The sequence below is a fragment of the Thermobia domestica genome, chromosome 6 (assembly GCF_964235325.1).
Source record: "Thermobia domestica chromosome 6, izTheDome1.hap1.1, whole genome shotgun sequence".
Taxonomy (NCBI): domain Eukaryota; kingdom Metazoa; phylum Arthropoda; class Insecta; order Zygentoma; family Lepismatidae; genus Thermobia; species Thermobia domestica.
This window is the reverse complement of record NC_137459.1, coordinates 301,346,127-301,362,997: the sequence shown is the minus strand read 5'-3', so window position 1 is coordinate 301,362,997 and position 16,871 is coordinate 301,346,127. Positions and strand designations below refer to the sequence as shown.

The 16,871-nt window shown below is 36.5% G+C and overlaps 1 protein-coding gene across 6 annotated transcripts in view; it reads right to left on the bottom strand.

Moving 5' to 3' along the window:
• The window catches only part of Creld (Cysteine rich with EGF like domains), a 365,129-nt gene that overhangs the window by 278,346 nt on the left and 69,912 nt on the right, over positions 1 to 16,871 (bottom strand). For all 6 annotated transcript variants that reach the window (XM_081762917.1, XM_081762913.1, XM_081762916.1 and 3 more), the window contains exons 5-6: positions 14,361 to 14,535; positions 10,809 to 10,946 (exon numbers count right to left, since the gene is read on the bottom strand). In XM_081762917.1, the coding sequence (XP_081619043.1) occupies positions 10,809 to 10,946; positions 14,361 to 14,535 (313 nt within the window). The remainder of the gene's footprint in view (positions 1 to 10,808; positions 10,947 to 14,360; positions 14,536 to 16,871) is intronic.

Sequence of the window (16,871 nt, the reverse complement as noted above, 5' to 3'; positions counted from 1 at the left end):
GCAGGTGTATGAGCAACGTCTTTGGCGTTGCACTATCAGAAAGTATAAAACTAAGTAACGAGGAGCAACGCTTTTGGTGTTGCTCCTGGCACAAAATAAGGAACTGAGCAGAATAAGTACCGACAAGCAACGCTTTGACATTGCCTCTATCAAAAAGTAAAGTATCGACTAGAATAAATAACGAAAGACAACGCCTTTGGTGTTGCCCCTGTAAATTCCCGAGCCAGCTGACGTGCCCGTTCTTCCCTAAGCTTGGACTTAAATGTCATCGAGATTGGCACCCAACAGCTTAACGATCCCGAAACACAGTATTCGACGATGGACCCTGATGGTTTCGACAGTAATCTCGGTCATCTTATACATTTTTTTTTTTTCACCGCTTTTCACACTCATACCGATCGAGACTGAACTTAGACTGAACTGTATCTGGAGTGTATCTATTCATCTCAGGACAAGAAAAACTACGGATTTGACAGTCGTTGTCGACTATTTTTGTATATCACTCCCTAGGATTCCTAACGGGGGCTGAATGTAAACTTACACGGCATTAGGTATCACTATTTATCTCAGTGACCTCAACAACTATGGATTAACATTAATGTCGATCATCTTGCATGCAGTATGTAATAAGCAAATACATTACACACACAATCAAATACGTATAATGTCACTGATATATGGTGTTTATTGTTTGGAGTGTTTTACCCAATGAAGATTCATCTTAGGTTGAAGAAATGGTTATCCTTCGTTTTTCATTATCGTTTGAACATTAAACAAACGCCTTAGAAATATACAACTATGTGGTGTTGGAATGTATAACTTGTAAAATATACATTTTTTTTTTTTTTTTTTTAATTTCAACAATTTCAGTGTACCCCTAAAAAATGTAATAAAGAAATAACGGTCATGGATTTTAAATATTCAATTAGCACTGGACAATCTACACTAAATTTGGAATCGACCAGTGAAAACAGCACGTTTCTAGCACTTGTGGTTTTCGAGATCTCATTGTCGAAAGGATTGGAGACAAACACATAAGCTTTTCTTTGGAGACAAATATATAAACCTAGCACTTTAATATATAGATTAGATCATATTGATATAAAAAAATGAAAGTACAAACGAAATTAAACATAACTAAAGATATGGTACTATTTTCTGTTAGTGTTATCTGTGGATTCCAGACTGCATGACTATTGGTACTGACAGGTGACGAGCACTGAATTTTTAGTGATGAACACTGGTATGTACCCACAGTTTCACGTTCTGAATTGTATACTAATATTAAAATGCTACGTCTATAGGTTTGTGGACCTCTTTCGAAAATGAGATTTTGAAAACTGCAAGCACTAGAAACTCGTAGTTTTCGCTAGTCGATCCAAAATTTTATGTAGATTTCCCAGTTCTCATTGAAATTTCCAAAAATTGAGCCGTTATTTTTCTATCCCAAGTTTTTAAGGGTCGTTTTAAGTCCATAAGATTAACCTTGTCGCTAGGGCGTTACTAAGATAAACAAATATCGAGCGAAACATTACGTTTTCTGAAACGACTATTTCTCCTGTTTATAAGCACCAATTTTGGCCAGTCTTGGTTAAGGTATTTGTAGAAATAATTGATTTTGCTAGTGAGAACTTGGTAAGGAGATTCCCGCTCATATTAGAATGATATGCTGCGTAGACAGCACAGGTTCAGGTAGTACTATTTAAAAAAAAATGAAATTATATTTGTTATTTAAAATAAAACAGATATTGAAATTTTAGAGACAGTATCAGTAATCTAATACAAACTGATAGGAAATAATGATGATAGAAGTAAAAGCGGCATTAAAAAGTGACGACTATTTTATTAGTAACTCCACGTAGCAAGGAACACAGGGTTACTTTCGGGGTAGAGTCTATTTACTTACGTAAGAATACCGTAATTTCGAATTTGATAAAAATAAATATATCAAAGCACGTATTTTTTTTTTTTTTTATCTAAAAGAAGAAGGAGAAAGTTTAACGTTCTAGGAGATTAATTAAGTAAATGGTTCAAATTACTCCAGCTTGAAAATCAACTCTCATTAAAGAAAGACAAATTAAAATCGGCGAATTCACTTCTGTGATCGCCAAGCTGTGCCTCTCCTCTGAGGTAGTTCGGGTTATTTGGTGAACTAACATGGTGTTCCATTATTTCTTTGTATTTCTGTGTTCTCCCATTCTATCATCACATAGATTACTTCACTAATTTATTTGCATGCATTATTGTCAACTCCTTTACAAACGAGTCGCTAAAATTAAAACATTACGAATAAGATACTACTGCTAAAAATTCGATGAAAAATAAATTAAGGTAGCCGTATTGCTGTGCACACTTTCATTTCTGACAGTTGATTCATATTCATTTTTATTTAATTTTAAATAAATTCTTTTAATTTAATTATGTATATGATTAAAACAACTTTAGCGAATGTCATTTTAAATTTTGTGTGTTTAAAAAGCAAAGGGAACTAAAGTAGCATTCTTTATTTTCTTTCCCTATCCAAATGTAAGATGCTTTTCATTCTGTATACCTGTCATTGCGGCAAGGACATTTAAACTACCCTTCTTTTGTCCCAATAACCAATACTCGCTGAACGTTTGAAGCTACACGAGACCACACATACAGAAGGCCGTTCATGAACCCAAGCAAAGAAACAGAAGAGCTTTTAACATCTTTCTCTGAATAGTAATGTCTGCCCAAACTGAATAGAATCATAGTACAAATTAATCTCTATGAATTTGTGAAACTCACATTTTCGTCAGGATGTTTCCACGTAGAACTTAGATAAAATTTTGACACAGGTTTGTAAGTTGGTGCAAGAGCACGAACCAGACAAGAAGTCTCCAAATGAACTTCCATAAAAATTTTAGATACAACTTGAGGAATTTAAAGAAATCACGTACTTTGGAGAGACGACGCTAGAGCACCGTAAATGGGCGGATACGAATAAAATAAATTTGAGGACACCAAAATAATTTGACGAATGAGAGAAAACGGAGGAAATTAAAAACGCTGTTAGAGGCGTGTCCTAAAAGATCGGCGACTTGAGAATTCAAAATTCCAGGTCAGTAGTAGTTAGTTGGAGACTGCGAATAAGTGCGTTGTAAAAATTCAGTCATACACAAAAATTCCACACACTACACTCAAAACTGTAGAACACACATCAACTACAACGATGAATAGAAAACAGCCCAGTGCACGATTTTTTGACAGCACATTTATACGTAGATTTTCTTTAACTATAAAAAGAAATTTAAAACTCCGAAATACATTAAAATATTTACATACTTTTGTGTGAGTGATACATTTTTACGCATATACATATATTTACGAAAAATTCCAGACAACAAGCGTTAACGAACTGGTTTAGCTAAGATTAGTAACGAGTCGGGAAAATAAACTTGAACGTTGCTTACACATTTCCAGAAAGCACCTAGACTAGCCTTAAGAATACGCGATTAGTTTGCATCAACATGAACACTTCCTAAAAACACTTAATATAATTAGTCCGTGCAACACTACACTCACGATAGAAAGAGTGATGGTGGTGCAGTGTGTTATTTGAAAGTGCTAGTGCAGAAAAGTGTATCGTTGAAGAGATGGATCGACGGAAGCCCTTTTTCGATGGAGATGGAGAGACCAAAGCGTGTCGCCCCTGGAAGTTTAGGAGGAAGGCACAGGAGAAGTCCGAGGAGAGAACTCAGGACCCAGGACATTTGTCGCGCAGACACGAAACAAGGAAGCGTAAGGACCTCTGTGTATGTATGGTCAGCACAGTGGCGACAACGAAAGGTAGGACCCACCTAAATTATTTATTGGTGTTGAAAGGGGCGATTCTCAGCATTAAATAGAGATGCGAGACGTTCTCTGCACCGAAATTAAAAGCCAGAAATAGTTGAAATTTCAAAAACTTAATTTCATCGCATTGAGAATACGTACTCTATTTCGAACTTTAGCTATCAAACATTAAAATTTTAACTTAAAGTCGGCTTACATTGAACTATAGACACACTTTGGCAATTTTACTTATATATTGTGTGATATTAGTGACCGCATCGTTCTCACGAAAGACATATTAATTCCCATAATTTTTCTTTTTGTCAGTTATGATTCATAATTGTGGATAAAGAAAGACAAATTAATGTAAACAAAATAACATGTAGACTTTTAGTGGCTCGAATTGTGCAATTTTTGATAAGAGAAGGCGATCTAAGTATTTAAATTAGAATATTTAAATTTTGCATGGAGTGAAAGTGCGTCATCTACGCTATTGACAGGCACTCTTTGAATGTAAGATAATTAAAAACAAAGATTGATATATTTTCTAGAAGTGCATTCAGTGCATTGTTAAATTGTATAAAATCACTATGTTTGTAAAGTTATTCACATAGGAGTTGGTAACTTAATGAATTTATTTCAATCAATATGCTAATAGAAGCGTAATGAATAATCTGCAGTAATGTCTCAATAAAAGTATTTGACGTAGAGAGCTCAAAGGTTAATTAGTGATTAGAAAAAGGCAAATAATCTCACGATCAGTCATTTTTGTGTTATATATACGGAATCCATCAATAAGACGGAACAGATATTATACTCTGTCATGAAGAGTACGCATTGGCTAGTAACCATAAAGTAGGCAAAGCAAAGACGCATTTAATGTATCATTCTGATCCTCTAAATAATAAAGCGATCGGACGTGTACGCGCATAGATCACAGTAATGACGACAACCTACGGCTATATGCATATGCTACTGTTGCAACATAAGAAAAACCATGAAAACTAGATATATTTGTCTGAGAATCTCTTAAAAGATGTCTTTACATTTAATATGAATATTTGAGTATTAATTGTATTCTGTGTATGTATGCACGCCTATATTTATGATATATATATATATATATATATATATATAATTAGAAACAATTAGAGGCTAGGCATAGGCTTACTTAGTTTCCTTAGGTCATTCCATTTTTCTTTCAAAATTTCTCACTAAATCTCAAATCGAAGTCATGACTTATTTCAACTTATCCACGTATTCTAGATTATTCCACTTACTATTTTTTTTTTTAACGTCACTGAACCTAAATTGTATGTATTTAAATTCTTCTTCTTCTTCTTCTTCTATGGCACTACAGTTCTTTGACGAGCCTTCGCCTCAGTCAGAATCTGCCTCCACTTCTTTCGGTCTGCCGCACTCGCCTTCCAGTCCCGTATTCCCATTTCCTTCATGTCCTCTAGGACCGTGTCCCACCATCTCCTCCTTGGTCTTCCCCTCGTTCTCTTTCCTTCGAAGTTAGCGAAGAAGATTTTCTTTACTACTCTTTCTTCCCCCATTCTGACAATATGTCCCACCCATTGCAAACGGCTAAGTTTGATGTGCGTTACTATGTCTACGTCGTCGTACTTATTGTAGAGTTCATTATTATATCTCATTCGGTATGTATTTTGGTCTACCTTCACACCTCCATATATTTTCCTTAAAATCTTCCTTTCAAAGTTCCCTAGTAGTTGCATTTCCTCTTTACGTATAGTCCAGCATTCTGATCCATATGTTACTACGGGTCTGATTAATGTTCTGTATATCCTGGTTTTTCTAGTTTTAGAGATGAGATTTGATTTTAGTAGGGGCAGCAGTGCAAAATATGCTCTGTTCGCAGTGGTGATTCTTCTTTTGACTTCCTCACTCTGGTCATTATTTGATGTGATTGTTGCTCCTAGGTAGAAAAATTCATTCACTATTTCAAAGTTGTGTGATTCTATATTTGTGTGTGTCCCGATTCTTTTCAGATGTCATGTGTTCTTAGATACGACTAGAAGTTTTTTCCTTCATTTATTTCAAGTCCTACTTGTTTCGCTTCTTTCTCCAGGTCTGTAAACGCTTCTTTTACTGCTTTCAGATTTCTTCCAATGATGTTAATATCGTCTGCATACCCTAGAATTTGATGGCTATTGGTCGTTAGGGTCCCTGTTCTTTTTATGCCTGATCGTCGTACTGCTGCTTCTAGTACCAGGTTAAATAGTATGGGGGCTAGTCCATCTCCCTGACACCTTTCTGCACTGGGAACGCTTCTGACATATCGCTTCCTATTTTCACTTGGGCTTTCGATTCCTTTGTACTGATTTTACATAACTGAACTAGCTTTCCGGGTATCCCTAATTCCTGGAGTGCATTCCACATTTGCTTCCTATTTATCTTGTCATATGCTGTTCTGAAGTCTATGAATAAGTGATACGTGGTTATGTTTTTTTCCCAGAATTTTTCAAGTGTCTGTCGAATTGTGAATATTTGGTCCGTGGTTGATCGTCCTTTTCTAAAGCCACCCTGATATTCTCCTACCAGTGCTTCGTAGTATGCTTCCAGTCTATTGCGTATGATGGGTTGTAAATATTTTATATGCTGTTGTGAGTAATGTGATTGCTCTGTAGTTATCGCAGGATAGTTGGTCTCCTTTTTTATGTATGGGGTTTATTATCCCTGTTTTCCATTCTTCAGGTATGTCTCTCGGGTCATTCCAAATTTTGCAGATCAGTTTGTGTAGAGCAATCACTATTTCCTCTCCTCCTTTCTTAAGTAGCTCTGCCGCTATTGTGTCAGTTCTCGGTGCTTTGTTGTTTTTAGATTTTTTTATTGCTTCTTTAACTTCTTGAAGTCAGATCCCATATAATTATACTTTTTTTTTTTTTTTTTTTTTTGAAATGTCATTAGTCATAAAGTATCAGATGATCAACGTTAATCAAATGTTTATTATCCAATGTCACGTGGATTGGTATTTCAAATGTAAGGTTGTAAGTTAACCAGTTTTGTGTTGTACATAATTATGAAAGCTCATTACGTAAGGATAAACAATCATAAATTTCACCTAGGACTGGTTATGGATATTGGTTTCATTAGTTTGTTTATGTGTGTCAGGTTACTTATAATAATTCATTCAAGCTGTAGGTCGAGAAAGGAAACAGAAATGTAACTTACTTAATTTAATTTTGGTGCTAAGGCCTTATGTCATACTTCTCATCTTTGTTATCATAAATTACATGTTCAATGTTAATTTCCCTCATGCTTGACTTTTTTAAAACATTTTTTTTGTTTGTTTTTACTCATTAAAGCTTTTATTATATTGTTAACCTAAATTCGTGAATTTTTTTCTTTCATGAACAGGTTGTATCCTTCAACTCAAGAATAACATTGGTTTTCAAGGGTTTTCAAGGGTCCATCTACCATGGACTGAATTGAACTAATTTTCATGACTTTCAATCAAAATTTTAAATTCAAGATGTTTGTTTATTTCTTGCAATATTATTATTATTATTATTATTCAATTTTCATGGAAAGTATAAATCAGTCTAGTTCGTCCCTACAAATCAAAAATTAAAGCAAAATTCTTTTTCAGCATTGCAGCATGTGAATACACGGATACAGATGCAAATAAAATAAATTTTCGTTTGCTCTCTCGGTTTAGGGGATCTTATTTCCCTAAAGCCCTGGGATACCGCGGGAAGATAGAGTTTCCAAACCGTGAAATCAGTCTTCATCGAGTCATAAATCATTTTAGTTCGAAGAACGGAGACTTCAACGGTGATGCACATGATAGCAATTGTGGCAGCCCGAACACGAACCCAAAACCCAACATGTCACTTCCTTTTCAACTTTTACAAAATTTGGCGCTCCGAACAACCAACCATACATCTCTCTCTATTTTTAATTTTTACAAATTTGGCGGACTGAACACAAAATCTATATTTTTAATTTTTACACATTCTCAATTGGAAGTACTTTCTTTTAAAGCTTGGTTAATTCTCTTATAATTCAGTTGTTTATTACTAGAGACCGGATGTTAGGCAAAATGCCTATTCTTTAATATTAAAAATATTATCAAAAATAACGTTTTAAAGTTTATATGGGGGATTTTATTTTGCCTGTTTTGCCTATTTCGACGTTTACTGCCTAAATAATTGCTTTAGTGCCTAATGTTGCCTATTCTATGCATTTTCTTCAAAATAAGCCGTCATTGGGAAAATATGTAATTTACATAACATAAATAATACACAAATATATACGTATACTAGGTGTTTGTAAACATAAGTACGTGGTACGTTACAATATATATATATATATATATATATATATATATATATATATATATATATATATGGTGCGGCAGCGTTCATAGCGTAATTTGACTTGCATAGTACAATGACGTACTGCATGAATGCGCGCCAGCTCGGTGCCGCATTCGTGCACTAATAAGCTGCCATTTCGAGTGTGACAGTGATATGTAGCGGTGGAGTGCACAGCATCGTGCCTTTGCTGTTGAAAGTTATTTTAAGAATAACGACTCTGTTATTGCTACCCAGCGTCTATTTCTACAACATTTCAACTTGGGACGTCATGGGAAAGTTCCAGATGTGCGTGCGGTACCATTGTGAGATGGGTACGTGCATTTCGAACAACAGGTTCTGTTTGCAATGGCAAACCAGGAAGAAGTGTAAGAACTGTGCGGATACCAGAAGCCTTGGAAAATGTTCGTGCTGCAATATTGCGTAGCCCGATCTGTGCATATGTCCGATCGCTCATTCAGGAGAATATTGCACGAATATCTCCATTTCACCCATATAAGCTGCAGATTGTTCAGGAAATTAGGATTCGCGATTGGGTTTCACGAGAAACATTCTGCTTAACCATGCGTGATCTCTTTCGCCAAAATCCACAAATGTTGCACACCATCCTGATGTCAGATGAAGCTCATTTCGAGTTATGTGGTTCAGTGAATAAACAGAAAATGCGTTATTGGAGTGACGTAAACCCGCATGAACTGCACATCAAGCCTTTGCACAGTTATCGTGTCACAGTGTGGTGTGGAGTTGCTTGCTTTGGGATTATTGGCCCTTACTTCTTTGACGATGACAGCGGTGTGGCTGTAACTGTCATTAGTGAACGCTACCTAAACATGCTGCAAGACTTCGTTCTTCCCCAATTAGGTATGCTCGATGTGGATGTGGAACAATTATGGTTTCAACAAGACGGAGCGACCTCGCATACAGCCAGAATTTGCATGGATTTTTTTGCGACAGACATTTCTAGGTAGAGTAATTTCCCGTTTTGGTGACATTTCCTGGCCCCCTCGCTCACCTGATCTTTCATGTGCAGACTTTTTCCTTTGGGGCTACGTGAAGCAAGAAGCGTTCCGAACACGTTGTGCCACCATTCCTGAGTTGAAGGATCGCATCAGAACTGCCGTCGGCAATGTCCCAGGGAATACCTTACGCCGAGTTATGGAAAGCTTCCAACGCCGCCTAGATGAATGTGTTGTGCAGAGGAGGCATCATTTGACAGGAGTCATATTCAAAAAGTAATCCATGCAATGGACAATGACTTACACATTAGTAAATGGCATACCTTTAACTATAAATTGACATAAGAGGTAATAAATAAATTACAGTTACTGCCTGATGGTGTGTTTTTAATATCCTATGAACGCTGCTGCACCGTGTATATACAGAGTGAACTTCAAAGATGTACATATACTTCGGGAGGTGTTTAATGATATCAAAAGAAGACAAAAAGTCGTCTTGTATTTTGTCGAATTTCGTATCGTGTACGAGTGACAGTGGTGCCAACTTGGAATCGAAAATCGAATATTGACAATTGAATCTGAACAGATAGATATGCACACATGCTGGGAGGTGATTCGTGACATGAAAAGAAGACAGAAAGTCTTGTTGCGTGCTGTCGAATTCCGCGTCGTGTACGAGTTACAGGGGTGCCAACTTGGAATCGAAAATCGAATCCTGACAATTGGAACGGAACTGAAAGATGTGCACATACTTCGAGAGGTGATTCATGACATGAAAAGAAGACAAAAATTCCTCTTGAATGTCATGAATCACCTCCCGAAGTATGTGAATATCTTTCAGGTTCACCCAGTGTATATGGAATGCATAACAAGCTTCGTTTTTATATATACAATAAAAGAAGATATTAACAAACAAGTATGTTTTTATATTCTTTGAACATTATCTGTGACGAATCTATTTTTTTAATGGTATTGAGTATTTATCTTCATTATTTCGAGATACATTTTAGTGCCTATTTTTTAAATTTTTAGTGCCTATTTGCCTGCCTATTTTCCAGGTTTTTAGTGCCTAAACATCCGGTCTCTATTTATTACAAAAGTCGTAATACGTACCTGGAATCTACAAAGCATTCACAGACTCAATTTGGTTAACTACCAATTTTTAGGAGCGAAAAGAAATTCAGTTAAGTTCTGAATTTGGCAATTTGTTGCATTTGCAATATTTATAAACACTTTTCAGTATTATTGGTAAATGGAGGAAACAACCAACTTTTAGTACACTAATTTGTCTATAAGTATGAATTTATAACACACGAAGAGTGAAAAAAAATGTACAACTGGACCGAGACATGAACCCAGCATCTTCGGTGTACCGTGCTGATGTGATAACCACTACGCTACCCAATCAGCTCTCTGAACATCCATACATTTCCTCAGTTTTGAAATCGGTGTTCATTCACTTTGACCACTTGGTTTGTACCTCAACTCCTATTGTGCTTGGACAATCCGGTATCGGTATCCACATTCAGAACATCTCTGACGGTTGTTCTGAATGTGGACGCTGGATTGTCCAAGTACTGAATAATAATAAGAAGAAGAATAAGAATAAGGACTAGTTCTAGCAGGTATATTTTGAGATTAAAATATGTTAATATATTGGAAGAATATACCTTATCTTCTGAGCAAATAAATATTTAGAAGTAAAATCTCATACCTAAACAGGCAAAAGATCCCTCATTGTTGACGCAGAATTGACTTCTTTTGCAAGGTGTTGGAGCCATTAAACACTCATTTAAATCAACACATCCTCTCCCTTCTTCAAGAATCCATCCTGCATTACAAGCTATGCACCCTGAAAGAAGTATATACATATATCTTATGTGTTAAAAAATCATCTGGGTTGAGCTAGCGAAAAATCCACGAAAGTAACGAGGACAAGTTACCAAGACCTCTATTTGAATTGTCATTCTAGCATTTGCAAGTACGTTTAAGTTATGACTTATTTTAGTATGACGTTTGCCTCAAACATAACGATTCTTTATTTATTTCGAAAACTTTCGCTCAACAAACAAACGGGAAATGATAATTAAGTCCTTCTAGCTCGCAATCTAATCACTGACACCCTTGCGCATAATGAACGTACAGCGAAAAGAATTCGCCTTACCCTCACCAGACACCGTTATTGCAACATGTCAGAGATGAATAAACTACATAACACTTCATTCGCAATAAACGAAAAATTATCGTACTATCATCGTAAAGACAATACATAACGTGCTGTTTAAAAAGAATTAATGACGGAAGATTAGGCAAAAAGTGACTACAGAAGTGAAATATAAAATTATAAGACCATACGATCATAATATTCCAATTTTAGACTAGCTACACCACATCAAACGTTATATTAGAGAAACAACATAAATGAACTTCCATAAGTGTGATTATACCTTCCGCCTTAAGAAAATATCTATCAAACCTTTATGAATCTTACGAAATTTTCTAGTGGCCTATGGTCATATTGGTATTTTTCGTATCTGATTTAGTGTACATAACTTATATATCAATGTTTGCTCTCTTTTACTTATAATCATTCATTTATAGTATTCCTGTACAATGGGTACCAGTAACAACTGGAATGGGTAAAATCACCCAATATAATTCAACGGTAGTATCTGCTTCCACGACTCACTCGTTAAAATTCCAGGTTGAATACACAACACTTAAAAATAAGCACAGGACATACAGGGGATAGAAAAGAAAATCTAAAAACACTTCATACAGAACACGTAAGTTGGGCCCTCCAATGTACAACACGTGTTGCTGTTGCTGATCGTCTATTGTTTTCAATGTGTCATGTGGACCTTCCTCTTCCGTCAGCAGTAACCAGTTCACCTGTGAGTGTCCTGGTGTGAAAGTGGTGCGGTAAAATGGGCGATCTGACAGACTTCCAAAGAGGCATGATCGTTGGTGCCCATCTGGTTGGAGCTTCAGTGGCATCGGTGGCGAACATTGTGGGGGTATCGAAAGGCACTGTGTCCAATGTCACGAGGGCATACACAATTCATGGGCAAACGACGTCTGCAAATCACAACACTGGTCGAAAGACAATCCTGTCAGATAGGGACCAGACGGCATTAAAACGGACTGTAGCAGCTCAAAAGAAGACCACTGCAATGAAAATTACGTCTGAACTCATTTCCGGCCTACATAACCTGGTTTTATCGAAAACAATGCGACGGGAACTTCATAAAATGAAAATTCATGGCAGGGTCGACATCGCCAAACCCCTGGTCACAGCAGTAAATGCGAAGAGGCGTATCCAGTAGTGCAAGAACCACAAGGCGTGGACACATGAGCAGTGGAAACACGTCATGTGCTCCGATTAACCGACCTTAACCTTGTTTCCAACAACCGGTCGTGTTTACGTATGGAGAACACCGTCGCAGGCCTATGATACAGACTGTCTGTTCCCAACTGTAAAGCATCGGGGTGGTTCTGTTACAGTATGGCCAGTGATATTGTGGTTTTCTGCAGGTCCCATCATAGCCCTGCATGGAATGATAAATGTTAAGGCGTATGAGGCCATTTGGGGGGGGCCAGATTCTACCCATGGCCCAAATATTGTTCTCTGATGGTGATGGCATCTATTAAGATGACTTGGCACCCTGTCACGCTGCAAAAACGGTGAAATCATGGTTTGAGAAGCATGACCAGGAGGTATCACACCTCCCCTGGGTCCCACAATCACCAGATCTGAACATCATTGAGCCATTGTGGTCTGAGTTAGAAAGGCATGTTCGGTCTCATTACCCTCCACCAGCATCCCTTAAGGAACTGGAGCATGTTTTGGAGTAACAATGGTACAAAATTCCACACACCACGATTCAGGAGCTGTATACGTCCATTCCACGTCGGATGCAAGCTGTTTTGGACGAAAAAGGAGGCCCCACATCATACTAGGTATGATTTTCACACTTTTGCAAACGTTTTAGATTTTTTGTCCAATCCCTGTATGTCTGCATTACGTATATTAATAGAAAATAACTCATTATGGCTCAATTCGTAAAATTTGACATTACTATATGCTGTCACTGTACATTTTGACTCTTACGTCACTGTGTGTTTCACAAGTAATCTTCAACAGAATGGCTAAGATAAATGTTTTACAGAAATAATCAACAACATTAATTTTCCTTTCTTAATACAAATAATACTTATTCACTATAATAATTGCTTATTAATATCACATATGGATAATCTCGCGTTTTGGGCAGCAAAGGCCGATTAAATATGTGTTTTAAGGAAGATTACACGCTGCATGTTGACCGTCTCAAATATATAAGTCAACTGACTGGTAAAAGCATATCGTTAGTTCTGCTACTGAACGAAAGTAAAAAATGCATCAATCCAATTTGATGCGTAGTCACGTGACCCAGAGGTAGTCACGTCCTCGTAAAGTCAAAATGATGTACAAATACTGCACTTGCTTTGTTCGATTCAACGAACACCTGCACGCGGGTGATGCAGTTTGGACGACTGAGAAAAAAAATCGTAGTTTCTTAAGACAATGTTCCAACTCCATGTAGAAAAATTATCAAAATGTTCTTAAAGAAATAAGGTTGAAAATTGTCCTTTTGATCGTAAAAAATATAGAGCCCAGAATTACCGATTCCAAAATTAATCACAGGAAATGCTATATATATATATATATATATATATATATATATCGGAAGCTAAAAAAATATCTTTACAAATGGTTGCGTAACACCATTCGAGTAATAATATACTGATTGTTTTGAAATTTAACATTTTTTAATTATTCTTCTTCTCGGCACAGAAGGTACATGAAATGCGGATTTATGGTTTCCATAGGAACTACACCATATGAGATTTCACTAGGATCCAAACCTGAGTTACCGCAAGAAAAGTGTAAAGGATTTAGCCACAAGAAAGCCCACTGTAAAGGTGTGAAGCTGATAACGAATGTACGAATAATTATGGAAATTTACACACTAAACATATTGATTCAAAAGTGCAACTAGTACACACATACAAACATCATTCTTCTGTTTTTCTTTAGGTTAAATATAAAAATAATTTATTTTTTCATGATGTAATTTAAACACACACGCACAACATTTATATACACATGAAACGAAACTATCAAATATCAATTGTTTATTTCCCAAATCTTTTGGAAATTTTATGAAATAAAACAATATTTTCCCAAAGAAAAGAAATGATGAGAGAAATAATGAAAAACTACCTTCTGCGCCGGCCTTGGTGCAAGTTCCTTGGCAAGAGGCGTGACACTGTGTGCACAAAAGTTTGTTCTCATCACGATAGGACTCATAGTAACCATTAGCGCAACTGTCACAAAATTCTCCTTTGTAGCCACTGTCGCAAGCACAGCTCCCATTTCCTTTCCTGGTTCCCGCACCCTGTAGTAACGGAAAGATGCTATCATAAGGCAACATTGCAATACTTCTACTGAAAACAATACACATTTATGCATTAAGTTCATTAAAAGACAAATTCATCTTGTACTCTTGCCAAAGAAGCCTAACTATATGGTTACACAGTCCACGGGAAATTGAATCAGTATCACAACAGTTTACTGCAGTATTTAAGATATTGTTATCTTCAATTTCACCGTCACGAAATACATAATAATTAGATCAATTAAGTTTTTGCCAATTACAGAATCTCAAACCCAATTAGAAAGTGTTATGACATGCAAGAAGTCCACCTATGTTCCTCTTAAGCTAGTCTCGTTAATGGTGGTGGTTCTCAAATTTTCACACAATGTAGCTTTACGTACTAGTTTCAATATTGTAACAGACAAAACCAAAAGGAATGTTCCAGTTGAAGTTCATTACTTGCATATGAAAAGAACTAGTCTAGCATACAATTCTTACTTTTACATGGTATTTCGTAATTTCTTTCGAGGTTTCAGAAATTGGCACCGTACCATCAAAATAGATTAGGAAAGAAAATTTTACCAGCTGAACGGAAAATTATAGAAGGGAAATTTCTTTCATAGTGAGTATTAGGATAATGTTTTGGGTTTCTCGTTGCAGGGCAGTAGTGTACAGAAAAATAAATTGTCTTGAAATTTGGTCAATGTGAGCCTATTACAACATGTGTTTCGCACCAAGTATCGCAAAGACTCAATACTATAATTAATCACAAAATATCTTTAACCTTTTCAGGACAGGCAGGGATTTCAAGAAAATCGTAGACCTTTACTTTGGTGGCCCTAGCACCCCTCCTAATTCTTCCATGGGTATGAATTATACCTTGTTGGAAAGCTTATGAAACAAAGATTCTAGTAAGATAACCTTTGAGGCTACCGTACCCAACCCGTAGAAGAAGAAGAAGAAGAAGAAGAAGAAAGAGAAAAAGTGAAAAAAATATTTTTTTCGGAATTTGTGAGAGTCTGGCAACACTGTTTCTAGTCGTACGCTAGAAAAAATATTCTGACCTGTAGGCCAGACACTGATAATAATTATACCAAAAAATGAAGGGCAAAGGTACAATAGCTAGGTAAAAAAATCGGAAGATAGAATCTAGGTGAATCATCCTGTTCCTATTTTCCCCGAGAAATTTTCGTCTACCCTTACGTTGGCAGGCTTGGCGACGCCCTTCAATCTCACACATAAACCATACCTCGTTGGAAACCTTATAGAACAGACATTTCAGCAAAGTAACTTTCGTGTCTCTCGAACCAAACAACTAAAAGAAGACGACGAAAGTCAAAATTTTTGCGAAAAAATTATTTTTTTCCAAATTTGTCCGACTATGGCAACACTGGTATCTGTCGTACGCAAGGAAAAAAATTCTTACATTTACGGCAGACATTGGGAACAATGATATTAAAAAATGAAGGGTTTAGGTACAATAGGAATGGAGGAAAAAATTCGGAACCCCGAACCTACGTGAATCATCCTGTATTTTGTTCGAGAGATTGTGGTATACGCTAACATTGGCAGGCTTGGCCACGCTCCTAATTGTCACAAACATTTCAGCTATACCTCGTTGGAATCCGTATAACACACACATTCCAACAGAGCAAGTTTCGTGTCTCTTGGGCTAAATTAGTAAAAGAAGAAGAAGACGAAAATCAAAAATTTGGTTGGAAAATCCATTTTTTAAAAATTTGTCGTACTATGGCAACGCTGTTATTTCTCGTACGCAAGAAAAAAAATCTCACATTTACGCCAGACATTGGGGACAATGGTATTAAAAAATGAATGGTGTAGGTGCAATAGAAATGGAGGAAAAAATTTGGATCACCGAATCTGCGTGGATCATCCTGTATTTTTTTTTTTTTTTCGATAGATTGTGGTATACGCTAATATCGGCAGGCTTGGCCACGCTCCTAATTGTCACAAACATATCAGCTGTACCTCGTTGGAAAGCTTATGGAACAAACATTCCAACAAGATAACTTTCGTGTCTGTCGGGCCAAACTAGTAAAGGAAAAAGAAGACAAAAATGAAAATTTTGGGTGGAAAATCAAGTTTTTCGAAATTTGTCGGACTATGGCAACACTGTTGTTTGTCGTATGCAAGAAAAATAATTCTCACATTTACCCCCGTTATTGTGAACAATTGTGCAAAAAATAAACCGTGTAAGTGCAGTAGGAATGCACTCTTACTAACGGCAGAGAATAAACTCGTATTGGTTCACCTAATATTGTTCGTCGCAAGATCATTGCTTTTCTTTCCTTTTGCTTCGTCAGGAAGATTTTTTTCTAAAACTAAATAACTTGTTA